Below are 15360 nucleotides of genomic sequence, written 5' to 3' on the forward strand. Positions count from 1 at the left end.
TTCACTGCACCCCAAAAAGATTGTGTTCACTGCACCCCACAAAGGATTTTGTTCACTGCACCCCAAAAAGATTGTGTTCACTGCACCCCAAAAAGGATGTTGTTCACTGCACCCCAAAAAGGATTTTGTTCACTGCACCCCAAAAAGATTGTGTTCACTGCACCCCACAAAGGATTTTGTTCACTGCACCCCACAAAGATTGTGTTCACTGCACACCAAAAAGGATTGTGTTCACTGCACCCCAAAAAGATTTTGTTCACTGCACCCCAAAAAGATTGTGTTCACTGCAGCCCAAAAAGATTGTGTTCACTGCAGCCCAAAAAGATTGTGTTCACTGCAGCCCAAAAAGATTGTGTTCACTGCAGCCCAAAAAGATTGTGTTCACTGCAGCTCACACACAGAAAAATGGATGTGGATCACTGACACCTGCCTATCTCCAATCCCACACCACACAGCAATATCGATTGTAGTTTGTAGAACACAGTTTCCCTAAAATTCAGCAGACTCTGTCCCTAACAGGATTGAGAAGAGATCGTAGATCAGGATTGAGTGCAGATTCACCCCACCCCCCACACAGCAATATCGATTGTAGTTTGTAGAACACAGTTTCCCTAAAATTCAGCAGACTCTGTCCCTAACAGGATTGAGAAGAGATCGTAGATCAGGATTGAGTGCAGATTCACCCCACCCCCCACACAGCAATATCGATTGTAGTTTGTAGAAGACACTGACCCTATATAATTCAGCAGACTCTATCCCTAAAATGCCTACAACTCGCCCTGCCTAAACACTCCGACCTGTCCCTCAATTCTATCCGGACACAAATGGTTTTTTCCTGCCTATCTTTCCCTAATCAGCAGCCAGCACGTTGATGTGTGCTCTGTCCCTGAATCTAAGCAGCATAATGACGCCGCTGCGGCTGCCTCGAACTTATAAAGACTTGGTCACATGCTTCAGACGGCCAATCACAGCTACTGAGACATTTGCAGGCATGGCTGGGATGGCTTAAGGCACACCAGTTAAACGATTGTTGATTGGCTGTTGAAAGCCCGCCATGAAAAGAGCGCCAAAGCATGCAAAACCCGGAAATAAAACGACCGAACACGGATTTTTACCCGAACATACAGTAAAGTGTCCGTGTCCGTGTTCGGGTACAAAAAATCCAATTATTCGGTACGAACACGAATAATACAGTCCGTGTTCGCTCAACACTAATAGCTAGTACTAGTTTGTAAAATTCAGCTGGGCTATCTTTGTATTGTTGAAGATGTTTTCGAGAAATTCGAGAATATCTAAGGAGCTTCCTCAGTTCTCATGAAAATATCTTCAACATTACAGAATAGGTCCAGCTGAATGTGATCAACTGCTACAGGTGATACCATAATCTGTGTCGGTGAGAACCTTTAAAGAAATAGGGGTTTACTTACTAAAGGCAAAAAGACTGTGCACTCTTTCCCTAGCACAGTCTTTTATCACCAGGTGCTGTCTATATTCATCAGGGGTGTCTTGGCAAACTGCCTACAAATTGTCAACAAGCCAGCAAGTGGTTCAGGTCTGCATTTTTGCTACACAAACCACAGTTTTTTTTTATTGTGCACCATTACTAGCTTGGGCGCTGTAAGGGCCAGCAGCTGGCATTTTAACAGCTGATGATGTAACAGGTTGATATGAAGGAGGTCAGGCGCCTGTTTACTTGTTTGCCCCTCTCAATCAGCACTGGGGTCACTTTAGCTGAGGGAGAAGAGAAACACTGGTATATTAGTCAGTACCAGTGTGCAAAGGTGCATTTGATTTGCAAGAATAAATCACCTCTAATGTTGGGTGTTCTACATATGTTGATGTTGCCACAATATGTACAATTACTGGTTTAGTTCTTTACATTTCAGAATGGGGTGCCTCAAGATTGTGCATAATTTTAAAGGGTGCCTTGGCTGAAAAAAGGTTGAGAAACACTCCTCAAGAGCTTAGTAAATGTGGTAAAGCTCTACTGATTCCATCCAATCATGTGTAAGCAAAAATGCCATTTTCTTTTGTTTTTGTTTTTTTACTTGCATCTGAATGGGTATTCTTTACAACGAATAAGAATTTACTAAGGTCTGGGGGAAATTATTGCATCTGCACTAGCAAAGTGCAAAGTCTATTTGCCTTTATTAAATTCACCCCATGCTGCTTTGATAGCATGATTTTTCCGGCTAGTATGTAGAGGCTGAAATGTTTACCAATCAATGAACATATCTGCACATGCTGTAAACACATAGTGCCAGGATTGAGGCACAGCAACATGTGAGTGCAAGGTTTAGTTACTTGCTTTTATATATTTAATAAATATGCTGCACTATGAAGTTCTTCTAATTGTGTCTCCTGTGGAGTTATATCAGACATCCTAGTCCTACCCTGAGGGAACATTGGGGTGGAGTGGTGATAGCTGTGGAACCAATCTGGCTTTCCAAAATGTGTTTTTTGACCATCCTATAAAAAGGGGTCAAACACCTCTGATGAGTTGCCGCCTCTCCTTCGAGCACCCATGGTAAAAGAATTAGAAGACACCCGCATACAGAAGCACATTGTTTGGTGTTGGGATTTGTCACATTGGACTTTATATGTTTGCCTATTTTTGTTATTGGTTTGGATTGATTCTTTTGGAATCATTTACTATGGACACTAACCAGGAGTTTTAAAATATCTTTGCTTTATTGACAAATATTTTTAGGAGCACTGTAAGTACCAATTCCTTTACATGTTTTTTTTTTTTAATTCCATTTTTAATGGCCAGCCAGGTAAAAAAACTACTGGCCAGGTGGAAACCTTTTCCCTACCCTAGCAAACTTGATGCACAGTAGGAGACAGAGACCCCTGACACCAAGCAAGAGATGACTAGAGACCACAGGCAAGGATATTGCTGCTATGAAGATTGCAGCTAAATCAACCATTTATCGGATCAGCAAGAACTTCAAGGAGAGAGGTTCAATTGTTCTGAAGAAGGCTTAAGGGCGTCCAAGAAAGTCAAGCAAGTGCCAGGACCAGGGCCGGACTGGCCTACTGGGATACCGGGAAATTTCCCTGTGGGCCGCCGCTTTAAGGGCCGGCTCAGCCGCAGCGCCGCTTTAAGCATTGGGGCGGTGACGGTCCGTCCGTCCGATAGTTACTCGCTTTAGCCGCTGTGAGCGGCATGACGTCACGACGCCGACAATCACGGGGCGGCTCAGCGGCTGGCGCGGCGGGGAAACTGACTGGCTGTGGCTGGAGGCTGAGCCTGCAACTGACTGTCACAGGCGCGCCGATGATGATCCCTCCCACTGAGTGTGCACGCGGCCACCACCGTGTCCCGACACAACACAGTGCACAGATAGAGTCATGCGCCGCGCCAGCCAGCCAGTCAGCATGTGATCGCACTCAGTGAGGTGAGCCTGAGGTCAGTCAGTCAGTCAGTCAGTGCACTGCAGAGAGCCCAGAGAGCAATAGGGATTGTGCTGCTAGTGACCTCTCCTGTACCATGTACATGCAGCCCCTGACCTCTCCTGTACAATGTCCGCACAGCCCCTGACCTCTCCTGTACCATGTCCGCACAGCCTCTGACATCTCCTGTACCATGTCCGCACAGCCTCTGACATCTCCTGTACCATGTCCGCACAGCCCCTGACCTCTCCTGTACCATGTCCGCACAGCCCCTGACCTCTCTTGTACCATGTCCGCACAGCCTCTGACATCTCCTGTACCATGTCCGCACAGCCCCTGACCTCTCCTGTACCATGTCCGCTCAGCCTCTGACATCTCCTGTACCATGTCCGCACAGCCCCTGACCTCTCCTGTACCGTGTCCGCACAGCCCCTGACATCTCCTGTACCGTGTCCGCACAGCCCCTGACCTCTCCTGTACCATGTCCGCACAGCCTCTGACATCTCCTGTACCATGTCTGCACAGCCTCTGACATCTCCTGTACCATGTCCGCACAGCCTCTAACATCCCCTATACCATGTCCGCACAGCCCCTGACATCTCCTGTACCATGTCCGCACAGCCCCTGACATCTCCTGTACCATGTCCGCACAGCCCCTGACCTCTCCTGTACCGTGTCCGCACAGCCCCTGACATCTCCTGTACCGTGTCCGCACAGCCCCTGACCTCTCCTGTACCATGTCCGCACAGCCTCTGACATCTCCTGTACCATGTCCGCACAGCCTCTGACATCTCCTGTACCATGTCCGCACAGCCTCTAACATCCCCTATACCATGTCCGCACAGCCTCTGACATCTCCTGTACCATGTCCATACAGCCCCTGACCTCTCCTGTACCATGTCCGCACAGCCCCTGACCTCTCCTGTACCGTGTCCGCACAGCCCCTGACCTCTCCTGTACCGTGTCCGCACAGCCCCTGACCTCTCCTGTACCATGTCCGCACAGCCTCTGACATCTCCTGTACCATGTCCGCACAGCCTCTGACATCTCCTGTACCATGTCCGCACAGCCTCTAACATCCCCTATACCATGTCCGCACAGCCTCTGACATCTCCTGTACCATGTCCATACAGCCCCTGACCTCTCCTGTACCATGTCCGCACAGCCCCTGACCTCTCCTGTACCATGTCCGCACAGCCCCTGACATCTCCTGTACCGTGTCCATACAGCCCCTGACCTCTCCTGTACCATGTCCGCACAGCCCCTGACATCTCCTGTACCGTGTCCATACAGCCCCTAACCTCTCCTGTACCATGTCCGCACAGCCTCTGACATCTCCTGTACCATGTCCATACAGCCCCTGACCTCTCCTGTACCATGTCCGCACAGCCCCTGACCTCTCCTGTACCATGTCCGCACAGCCTCTGACATCTCCTGTACCATGTCCGCACAGCCCCTGACCTCTCCTGTACCATGTCCGCACAGCCTCTGACCTCTCCTGTACCATGTCCATACAGCCCCTGACCTCTCCTGTACCATGTCCGCACAGCCCCTGACCTCTCCTGTACCATGTCCGCACAGTCTCTGACATCTCCTGTACCATGTCCATACAGCCCCTGACCTCTCCTGTACCGTGTCCATACAGCCCCTGACCTCTCCTGTACCATGTCCGCACAGCCCGTGACCTCTCCTGTACCATGTCCGCACAGCCCCTGACATCTCTTGTACCATGTCCGCACAGCCCGTGACCTCTCCTGTACCATGTCCGCACAGCCCCTGACATCTCTTGTACCATGTCCGTACAGCCCCTGACATCTCCTGTACCATGTCCGCACAGCCTCTAACATCCCCTATACCATGTCCGCACAGCCCCTGACCTCTCCTGTACCATGTCCGCACAGCCCTGACCTCTCCTGTACCATGTCTGCACAGCCCCTGACCTCTCCTGTACCATGTCTGCACAGCCCCTGACCTCTCCTGTACCATGTCCGCACAGCCCCTGACATCTCCTGTACCATGTCCGCACAGCCTCTGACATCTCCTGTACCATGTCCTCACATCCTATGACATCTCCTGTACCATGTCCACACATCCTATATGACATCTCCTGTACCATGTCCGCACATCCTATGACATCTCCTGTATCATGTCCGCACATCCTATGACATCTCCTGTACCATGTCTGCACATCCTATCACATCTCCTGTACCATGTCCGCACAGCCTGTGCCATCTCCTGTACCATGTCCGCACCGCCCCTGACATCTCCTGTACCATGTCCGCAAAGCCTCTGACATCTCCTGTACCATGTCCGCAAAGCCTCTGACATCTCCTGTACCATGTCCGCAAAGCCTCTGACATCTCCTGTACCATGTCTGCACAGCCCCTGACATCTCCTGTACCATGTCCGCACTAAGATGTCTCCTGTTCAATCTAATGCACAGCCCCTGACCACCTGTCCTGTTTTGCTATCCTGTAGCATATATTGCCAGAACATATTGGTCTTATCTATATATAATACACTTTTCAATGTGCTTTAAAATGCATGGTTTTCCCTTTTATTCCCAGTCCGGCCCTGGCCAGGACTGTATCTTACAGTTGATTAAGCTGCTGGATCGGGGCACCACCAGTGCAGAGCTTGCTCAGGAATGGCAACAGGCAGGTGTGAGTGCATCTGCACACACAGTGAGGCGAAGATTTTTGGAGGATAACCTGGTGTCAAGAAGGGCAGGTGTAAAGAACCCACTTCTCTCCAGGAAAAACATCAGGTACAGGCTGATATTCTGCAAAAGGTACATGGATTGGACTGCTGAGAACTGATGTAAAGTGAAAGGGGATTCATCAGAGAAAATTAAATTGTTTGGGGCATCCGGAAAAACCTTGTCTGGAGAAGAAAAGGTGAAAGCTACCATCAGTCTTGTGTCATGCTAACAGTAAAGCACCCTGAGACCATTCATGTGTGGGGTTGCTTCTCAGCCAAAGGAGTAGGCTCACTCACAATTTTTGCCTAAGAACACAGCCATGAATAATGAATGGTACAAAAACATCCTCCGAGAGCAAACCATCCAAGAACAGTTTTGTGAGGAACAATGCCTTTTCCAACATGATGGAGCATTTTGTCATAGGGCAAACGTGATAACTAAGTGCCTTGGGGAACAAATCATCAAGGTTTTTGGTCCATGGCCAGGAAACTCCCCAGATCTTAATCCTATTGAGAATTTGTGGTCAATCCTCAATCCTCAGGCTGGTGAACAAAAAAAAATAAAAAATTCTGACAAACTCCAAGCATTGATTATGCCAGAATGGGCTGCCATCAGTCAGGATGTGGCTCAGAAGTTGATTGACAGCTTGCCAGGGCGAATGGCAGAGGTCTTGAAAAAGAAGGATCAACACTGCAAATATTGACTCTTTGCATAAATCTAATGTAATTGTCAATAAAAGTCTTTGATACTTATAAAATGCTTGTAATTTTACTTCAGTATACCATAGTAACATCTAACAAAAAGATCTAAAAAACACTGAAGCAGCAGACTTTGTGAGCATTAATATTTGTGGCATTCTTAAAACTTTTGGCCATGGCTGTATGTGTATTCAGTTTTTCAGTCATGACCTTTCAGTATACAGACTCACACAAAATGGCTTCCGGAGTCAGCAAAGTTGGAGATTGTTTTAGATATAGAAAACTGTCTAGACACTGACACAGTAGTTGCACTGGCACCTGGCAAGAGGTCACAGAAAAATGAATTTAATTAAAAAGGCCCCCTAGTCAATGCTTCGGGTTAGCCTGTAGAATACGTGGTGCCCTCAGCAACCTATCAGATTCTTCCATTAATCCTCATGCTCAATTCTAAACTTTATATTAACAAAGCAAAAGAAGAGTTTTTTTATATTAGTGACTAAGATTTATACCTTCTCTTTCCCGCCCCCATCCAGAGACTTGACACTGATGACAATCTTCAAAGGTGATGCCATTGGGCAGGCAGATTGTCTGCACAAACTGAGTCTTCTTTGCACAAGCATTGTCTTTTCTTTTCAGTCTGATTAACACTGAAATGAAAAAAAGACATTAAATCTTAGTACACAATGGGATTATCGGACAAATGATCGTCCTTTTTTTTTTTTTTTTTTTTTTCTTTAGAAACACCCACTTCTCCAGACCGACATCAACCCATCAACAAATTAGGATATATGCATGAATCTTCCCAAAGCCAGCACATTGCTTGCATCAAAGCTGAGCTCTCGAGAGAGTGCTGTGATGTTTTCAGGCAAAAATGTACCCGGTCAGCCCCTCCCACCCGCCACAATCTGCCTACATAACATAGAGAAGCATACTGACCCAAGGAAAATGTCTCCAGGGTTAAAACAAGGTATGTAATAAAAGAGCAAAGGTTTATTTAAGATTTTATTAGCATGCTGATGAGAGGGGTTGCAGGAACCAGGTTAGGCAAAATATAAGCAAATTAAACTTCAGGTTTAAAGCGGTAGTACACCACTGTTTTTGTTTTATAAAATCCTGCAAGGCAATGCCATATTGTGCTAGTATGCATCACATACTAGAACATTGTGTGAAACTTACCTTAAAACTAAGCCCTCTAGCGACAAGTTGTCCCCCTAAAGGCTCTTCCATCTTCAGCCAGTCTTCCTCCTGGGTTTGCGGACTCCGGCTGTGTGAGTGGCCAGAGCCGCAATGACATTGCATATGCGCAGGAGCCACGGTTCACAGCACAGGTCTCTGAAGGAACAGCACAGTATGTCGTTCCTTCAGAGCGCATGTGCCAGTGACGTCACCGGCTGCATCAAAAGTAAATATCTCCCAAAGGGTGCACGTTTAGGAGATATTTACTGTACCTATAGGTAAGCCTTTATATATATATATATATATATATTGTAACAGGAAGTCAGCTAAATCTGGGAATGTAGTCACAGGAAGGAGATACATTTCTACCTGATTTAGAAAGTCCATTAATTAATTTAGGGTGTTGGCTACAGAGCTAGCCAGCAGGAAGTTGAAAGGCCTTCACCTGTTCAGAATGAGGGAGTTAAGGCTCTATAATTTGTTCAGAGAAATTCCTATTGTTTGCTGCCTCCAGAAGCTGCATCCTGAAGCCATGTGGGCTGGGAGCAGGAGGACAGTCAGCGTGTGCCTCCCGACAGGATGTGTGGGTCTGGGAGAAGACCCCCCGGAGTGATGTGTGCCCGGGACGGTAACCAAGGGTGAATACGTCTCAAAGGTGAGAAGACGAACTGTTGATGTGAAAGAAACAAAGGACTGTGTTGCCCTGTGAAGCTATTATAAAAGGACTATTGAGTGTCCGCTGTAGGACAAGGAAGTCTGCCCGACGGTAGGTTGGAGACAGACACTTAGGCAGGTTCCAGTTGTGAGAAGGTAGCCGCCCACAGAGGCAAGGATTTATTTTCTGTTTTATTTTATTTTGGATGTTTTGCTGCAAACAGCCTGGTGAAGAAAACACCATTTAATAAACCACACTGTTTGTTTGCAAGCACTTGTCGGCTACCTCTCTGGGAAAACGCACCCCCCAAAGGGGTCACCCATACGCCTACCACCGAGCTAATCCCTCACATATGGTGGAGGTATGCAGTGGGCAGAAGCAGCAAGATCCCTGCAAGGAAGTGCAAATGTTTGATGAACTTTATCTGGTGCATGAGATTGCACAATCTATGTGTGCAGGAGAGAAGATCCTGACAGAAAAAAAAAAAGTGTTTTAAAGAGACAGCGGTCTCAAAATTATTTGATGAACTTTGTTGTGTCTGGTGCAAGTGACTGCACAAACTGTGTGTGCAGGAAAAGAGATCTTGCAAGAGAGAGAGAAAAACTACATGTGTTAAAGAGACAGTGGTCTGAAAATTTTTTTGCTGGACTGTGAAAAATTTGTTTGTGGAGTTATTGAAGATGGGGCGTTCAAAACGCCTGAAGAATGCAAAGATAGATGAAATGAGAGACCGGATTCTATGGATGGAGGGGATGTTGCCGTCTGAACCAGCCCCATCCATGCCTAAAGAGAGTCTACTAAAGAGGAAGGTTCTTGTCCCTAGCAACACTGATGAAACTGCTATGGAGACGCAGTGTGCTCAGATGAAAAGTAAACTCAAAATGGAGGAGATGTTGAAACATCTGATTATATCAAATGCAGCTCAACAGCAAGCAAATGCAGCTCAACAGCAGGCAAATGCGGATTTTCAGCAGAGCTTTGCAGCTCAACAAAAGGCTCATCAAGAGAGCATGGCAGGCTGGAAACAGAGACGCCAGCAGCCAATGGAGGCCATCGGTTTGGAGGAAACCGAGTATGTGTGCAGGGCTGAGTTGGATGCCTTGCAACGGAAAATGGAAGAAAAGGAACAAGCCTTGGAATTGCTTAAAATGGAGCATAGAAACTTGCAGGAAATGAATGAACTACTCAAGTCTCATGTGTTACAGTGGGAAGAATCCACTGCTCTTCTTTTGGTCGAGTTGCAAAAACGCAGAGAGACTATAATGGAGAAAGATACCATCCTCGTGGAAAAGGAAAGTGAAATTCAGACTTTGCAGAAGCAAAGTATGGCTGATATGTTGGAGTTGCGTAATCAGCTGGAAAAAAGTCTTCAGTCTTTGGGAGCTACAAAAATAGACCTGCAGGAGTCGCAGGAACAGAATGTTGCTCTGAAAGCGACATTGTCTCTCAGCGACAAAGAGAAAAGTGAAAGAGAGGCTAAATTACTGAGTACTGTGTATGAGCTCACTACTTTGAGCAATGTGGTAGATGAATGGCGTGCGGACTGTGAAAGTTGGAAAGGGGAAGCCCAACGTCTCCAGCAGCAGTTAAAGGAGAAAGAAGCCTGTGTGGCAGAATTACATTCTTATTCCCAGATGCTAGCCAGTGAGGTGAAAGCTCTTATGCAGGGAAAAGGAGAGTCTGAACACAAGAGAAAAAAAGTAGAGGCACAGCTTCTGGAATCGCAAGTCAAGGTGTCAGAAGGTGACCGATTGTGTGCTAAGCTGTCAGAGAAGGCAAACCGACTGCAGGTTGAGTTGGACAATGTTACAAATCAGCTTTCTCAAGCAGACAGCAAATCTAGAGAAATTGCGGAAGATTTTTCTATCTTGGAATCGCAGCTGCAAGACACGCAGGAACTCTTACAGGAAGAGAGGTGTCAAAGGCTGAGTTTTAGCACAAAGCTCAAACAAATGGAAGATGAGAAAAATGGCTTCCTGGAACAATTAAAAGAGGAGGCGGAAGCAAAGAAAAACCTATCAGAGCAAGTCGCAACATTGCAAGCTCAGATAGCGGATATGAAAAAACGCATGGAAGAAAGCGTTGGTTCATTACAGTGTGTTGAAGATGTGAAAAAGAAGTTTGATCAGATGCTTGGTGAAGAGAAGACTGTGTCTGCAAAATATGCAGAAGAACGCGCACGTGCAGAAACGGAGGTGCGTGATAACGAGAGCAAAGCCCTGTTCTTGGCTCGCTCTTTGGAGGAAGCTCTAGAGTGTAAGGCTGAACTAGAAAGTGTTAACAAACAGCTGCGTACAGAAATGGAAGAATTGGTCAGCTCCAAGGATGATGTTGTGAAAAGCGTTCAGGAGTTAGAAAAGTCTAAGCGAGCCTTAGAACAGCAAGTAGAAGAGATGAAGATTCCGTTGCAGGAACTGGAAGAGGAATTCCAGGCAACAGAGGATCTGTCCCAAAGAGGGGATAGTGTGCCTGATGCAGTTTTTAAAAGGATCAGTGTTTTGGGGTCTGTCCTGAGTGAGCCTCAGAAATGTGATGACATGTGGCTTGAATCACCCCTTTGGAATAAACCGTTCCTTCAAAAACTTCAAGCATTGGAAAATGTATCATTAGAACTTCAGCAAACAAAGGAGCTGAGTAAGAAATGTGGTGATTTCTCAGTTCAGGCTGAAAACCTAGTGGAGAAAACTAAGGCTGTTGGTGAAAACGTGAAGCAAATGAATAAGTGCCTTTCAGGGAGTGTTTCCAAAATGGAACTGGTGAAAGACGGGTGGCAGAAGTTTGATCGTGATCTTGAGATGCATTCCATGTGGAATTCAGATAGAGAAAAAGAACTAGGTGACCTTGAGCGGTCAAATAGTTCAGCAGAAAGTGCATTGAAGAAACCTGTAAAAGAATGTGTTGCAGTTCCATGCTTCTTCACTGATGCAGAGAGCTGGTCTATAATGGATACCACCCAGATCGCTGGGTTCAACTGTGTTGTTGCCTTTGACCCCTATGTTGGTGGAAGGAAAGTTGATGATGTTCTGGTTGGCTTCTTCTGTGAAGAGTTTGGCAAGAAATATAAACTGGATATCAAATCAAATAGTAGGCCTTTACTGCGACTCGCTCAGGAAGGGGACGAAAAGTTTAAGAAGTTGATGAGTGCAAATGCTTCAGATCTGCCTATGAATATGAAATGTTTGAATGATATTGATATCTCTGGGAAAAGGAACAGGGGTCACTTTGAAGAAATGTGTGACAGCCTGTTGTCTCAATTGGAAAATCCTCTGCACAGCATCTTAGAGCAAGCAAAGCTCAAGAAGGAAGATCATTCCCTTTTACAACAAAAAGTCAATGATTGTGTACAGCTGTATGGAGAGGCAACTCAAGTCACAGAGGGATGTCAAGAGTCCCTACTTGGAACAAAGCTTAGTGAAGCAAAGGTTCTCAAAGTTTTGTGGAAAACATTTATGGATTGCAGAGAGAGGCGTCTTAAGAATGTTGAAGACATTAAGACTAGCCCAATTGAGTTGCCTATGGATCACGGTCCTCCATGGTGGATTGGACAGACGGTTATGAGGGACAAGCTGTCTGACATTTATGAGAAAGCTGTCAATGAAGATGACAGAAACGAGAAGGAGCGAAATGATGCCAAAAATGCAGTTGAAGAATGTGTATATGAGATGAGAGACAAACTGTGTGGCATTTATGAGAAATCCGTCAATGAAGATGACAAAACAGTTTCATCCGGAAGCTTGAGGATAATAGGAGGCTTATCAGTGAGTCAGCAGTGCTTGACACATGCGTGCCTGGAAATCTGTGTCCCAACCCTAGGGTTGAAACAAGAGGGGGGGGTATGTAACAGGAAGTCAGCTAAATCTGGGAATGTAGTCACAGGAAGGAGATACATTTCTACCTGATTTAGAAAGTCCATTAATTAATTTAGGGTGTTGGCTACAGAGCTAGCCAGCAGGAAGTTGAAAGGCCTTCACCTGTTCAGAATGAGGGAGTTAAGGCTCTATAATTTGTTCAGAGAAATTCCTATTGTTTGCTGCCTCCAGAAGCTGCATCCTGAAGCCATGTGGGCTGGGAGCAGGAGGACAGTCAGCGTGTGCCTCCCGACAGGATGTGTGGGCCTGGGAGAAGACCCCCCGGAGTGATGTGTGCCCGGGACGGTAACCAAGGGTGAATACGTCTCAAAGGTGAGAAGACGAACTGTTGATGTGAAAGAAACAAAGGACTGTGTTGCCCTGTGAAGCTATTATAAAAGGACTATTGAGTGTCCGCTGTAGGACAAGGAAGTCTGCCCGACGGTAGGTTGGAGACAGACACTTAGGCAGGTTCCAGTTGTGAGAAGGTAGCCGCCCACAGAGGCAAGGATTTATTTTCTGTTTTATTTTATTTTGGATGTTTTGCTGCAAACAGCCTGGTGAAGAAAACACCATTTAATAAACCACACTGTTTGTTTGCAAGCACTTGTCGGCTACCTCTCTGGGAAAACGCACCCCCCAAAGGGGTCACCCATACCCCTACCACCGAGCTAATCCCTCACAATATATATATATATATATATATATACACACACACATATATACACACACACACAGTATCTCACAAAAGTGAGTACACCGCTCACATTTTTGTAAATATTTTATTATATCTTTGTGACAAAACTAAAGAAATTACACTTTGCTACAATGTAAAGTAGTGAGTGTACAGCTTGTATAACAGTGTAAATTTGCTGTCCCCTCAAAATAACTCAACACACAGCCATTTATGTCTAAACTGCTGGCAACAAAAGTGAGTACACTCCTAAGTGAAAAAGTCCAAATTGGACACAATTAGCCATTTTCCCTCCCCGATGTCATGTAACTCGGTAGTGTTACAAGGTCGCAGGTGTGAATGAGGACCAGGTGCGTTAAATTTGGTGGTTTCGCTCTCACTCTCTCATACTGGTCACTGGAAGTTCAATGGCAAAGAATTCTCTGAGGATCTGAAAAAAATAATTGTTGCTCTATAAAGATGGCCTAGGCCAGTGTTTCTCAACCTTTTCTCAGTCGAGGCACAGCCCCAAATAATGGAATTTCTCGAGGCACCCTTTAAAATGATGGACAGTTATGAGGCACCACATTATTAAATGTGAAAACTATTCTAATAGTTTTACATAATGCAGCAACATCCTCACACACATAAGAGGCCAAACGTCAGAGGTACAACTTGGTACTGACTAGTATTCCAATGTTTCTTCTTTTTGTTCAGTTTTTATCCATCGCTCAGCTAATGTGACCCCAAAATTTTTGGAGAGCAGCAGAGGAGGGTCAAACAAGCATGCTACGTAGGCGACTGATATCCTCCTTATCAACTGATTATGTCATTAGCAGGTCGGCAGCTAGAGGGTCATAACGGTGCAGAATGAAAACCTGTGACCTTGTGTAACTAAAAGGCAGGCTTCATCCACCCACTGCCTTGTATACAATTTTTGGGGCATTTTGCTGAGGCACCCCTGAAGAAACCTCAAGGCACACTAGGGTGCCTAGGCACCCTGGTTGAAAAAGGCTGGCCTAGGCTATAAGAAGATTGCCAAGACCCTGAAACTGAACTGCGGCACGGTGGCCAAGACCTTACAGCGGTTGAACAGGACAGGTTCCACTCAGAACAGACCTCGCCATGGTCGACCAAAGAAGTTGAGTGCACATGCTCAGCGTCATATGCAGAGGTTGTCTTTGGGAAAGAGACACATGAGCGCTGCCAGCATTGCTGCAGAGGTTGAAGGGGTGGGGGTCAGCCTGTCAGTGCTCAGACCATACACTGCATCAAATTGGTCTGCATGGCTGTCATCCCAGAAGGAGGCCTCTTTTAAAGATGATGCACAAGAAAGCCCGCAAACAGTTTGCTGAAGACAAGCAGACTAAGGACATGGATTACTGGAACCGTGTCCTGTGGTCTAATGAGACCAAGATAAACTTATTTAGTTCAGATGGTGTCAAGCATATGTGGCAGCAACCAGGTGAGTACAAAGACAATTGTGTCTTGCCTACAGTCAAGCATGGTGTCATGATCTGGGGCTGCATAAGTGCTGTTGGCACTGGGAAGCTACAGTTCATTGAGGGAACCTTGAATGCCAACATGTACTGTGACATACTGAAGCAGAGCATGATCCCCCTACCTTCGGTGATAACGACCCCAAACACACCTCCAAGATGACCACTGCCTTGCTAAAGAAGCTGAGGGTAAAGATGATGAACTGGCCAAGCATGTCTTCAGACCTAAACCCTACTGAGCATCTGTGGGGCATCCTCAAACAGAAGGTGGAGGAGCGCAAGGTCTCTAACATCCACCAGCTCCGTGATGTCCTCATGGAGGAGTTGAAGAGGACTCCAGTTGCAATCTGTGAAGCTCTGGTGAACTCCATGCCCAAGAGGGTTAAGGTAGTGCTGGAAAATAATGGTGGCCACACAAAATATTGAGACTTTGGGCCCAATTTGAACAATTTCACTTAGGGGTGTACTCACTTTTGTTGCCAGCGGTTTAGACAATGGCTGTGTATTAATGAATTTTTAAGGGGACAGCAAATTAAAACTGTTATACAAGCTGTACACTCACTACTTTACATTGTAGCAAATCTTTATTTCTTCAGTGTTGTCACATGAAAAGATATTTTAAAATATTTACAAAAATGTGAGGGCTGTACTCACTTTTGTGAGATACCGTATATATACACACAGGGTCTCACAAAAGTGAGTACACCCCTCACA

General features: G+C 46.0%; 1 protein-coding gene across 1 annotated transcript in view; it reads right to left on the minus strand.

Annotated features, from left to right (window-relative positions):
• The window catches only part of HGFAC (HGF activator), a 165288-nt gene that overhangs the window by 22050 nt on the left and 127878 nt on the right, over positions 1 to 15360 (minus strand). The window contains exon 12 of the mRNA XM_082243346.1: positions 7305 to 7442. Coding sequence (XP_082099472.1) covers positions 7305 to 7442 — 138 coding nt within the window. The remainder of the gene's footprint in view (positions 1 to 7304; positions 7443 to 15360) is intronic.

Source organism: Pelophylax lessonae (assembly GCF_965119305.1).
Source record: "Pelophylax lessonae genome assembly, chromosome: 1".
Taxonomy (NCBI): Eukaryota; Metazoa; Chordata; class Amphibia; order Anura; family Ranidae; genus Pelophylax; species Pelophylax lessonae.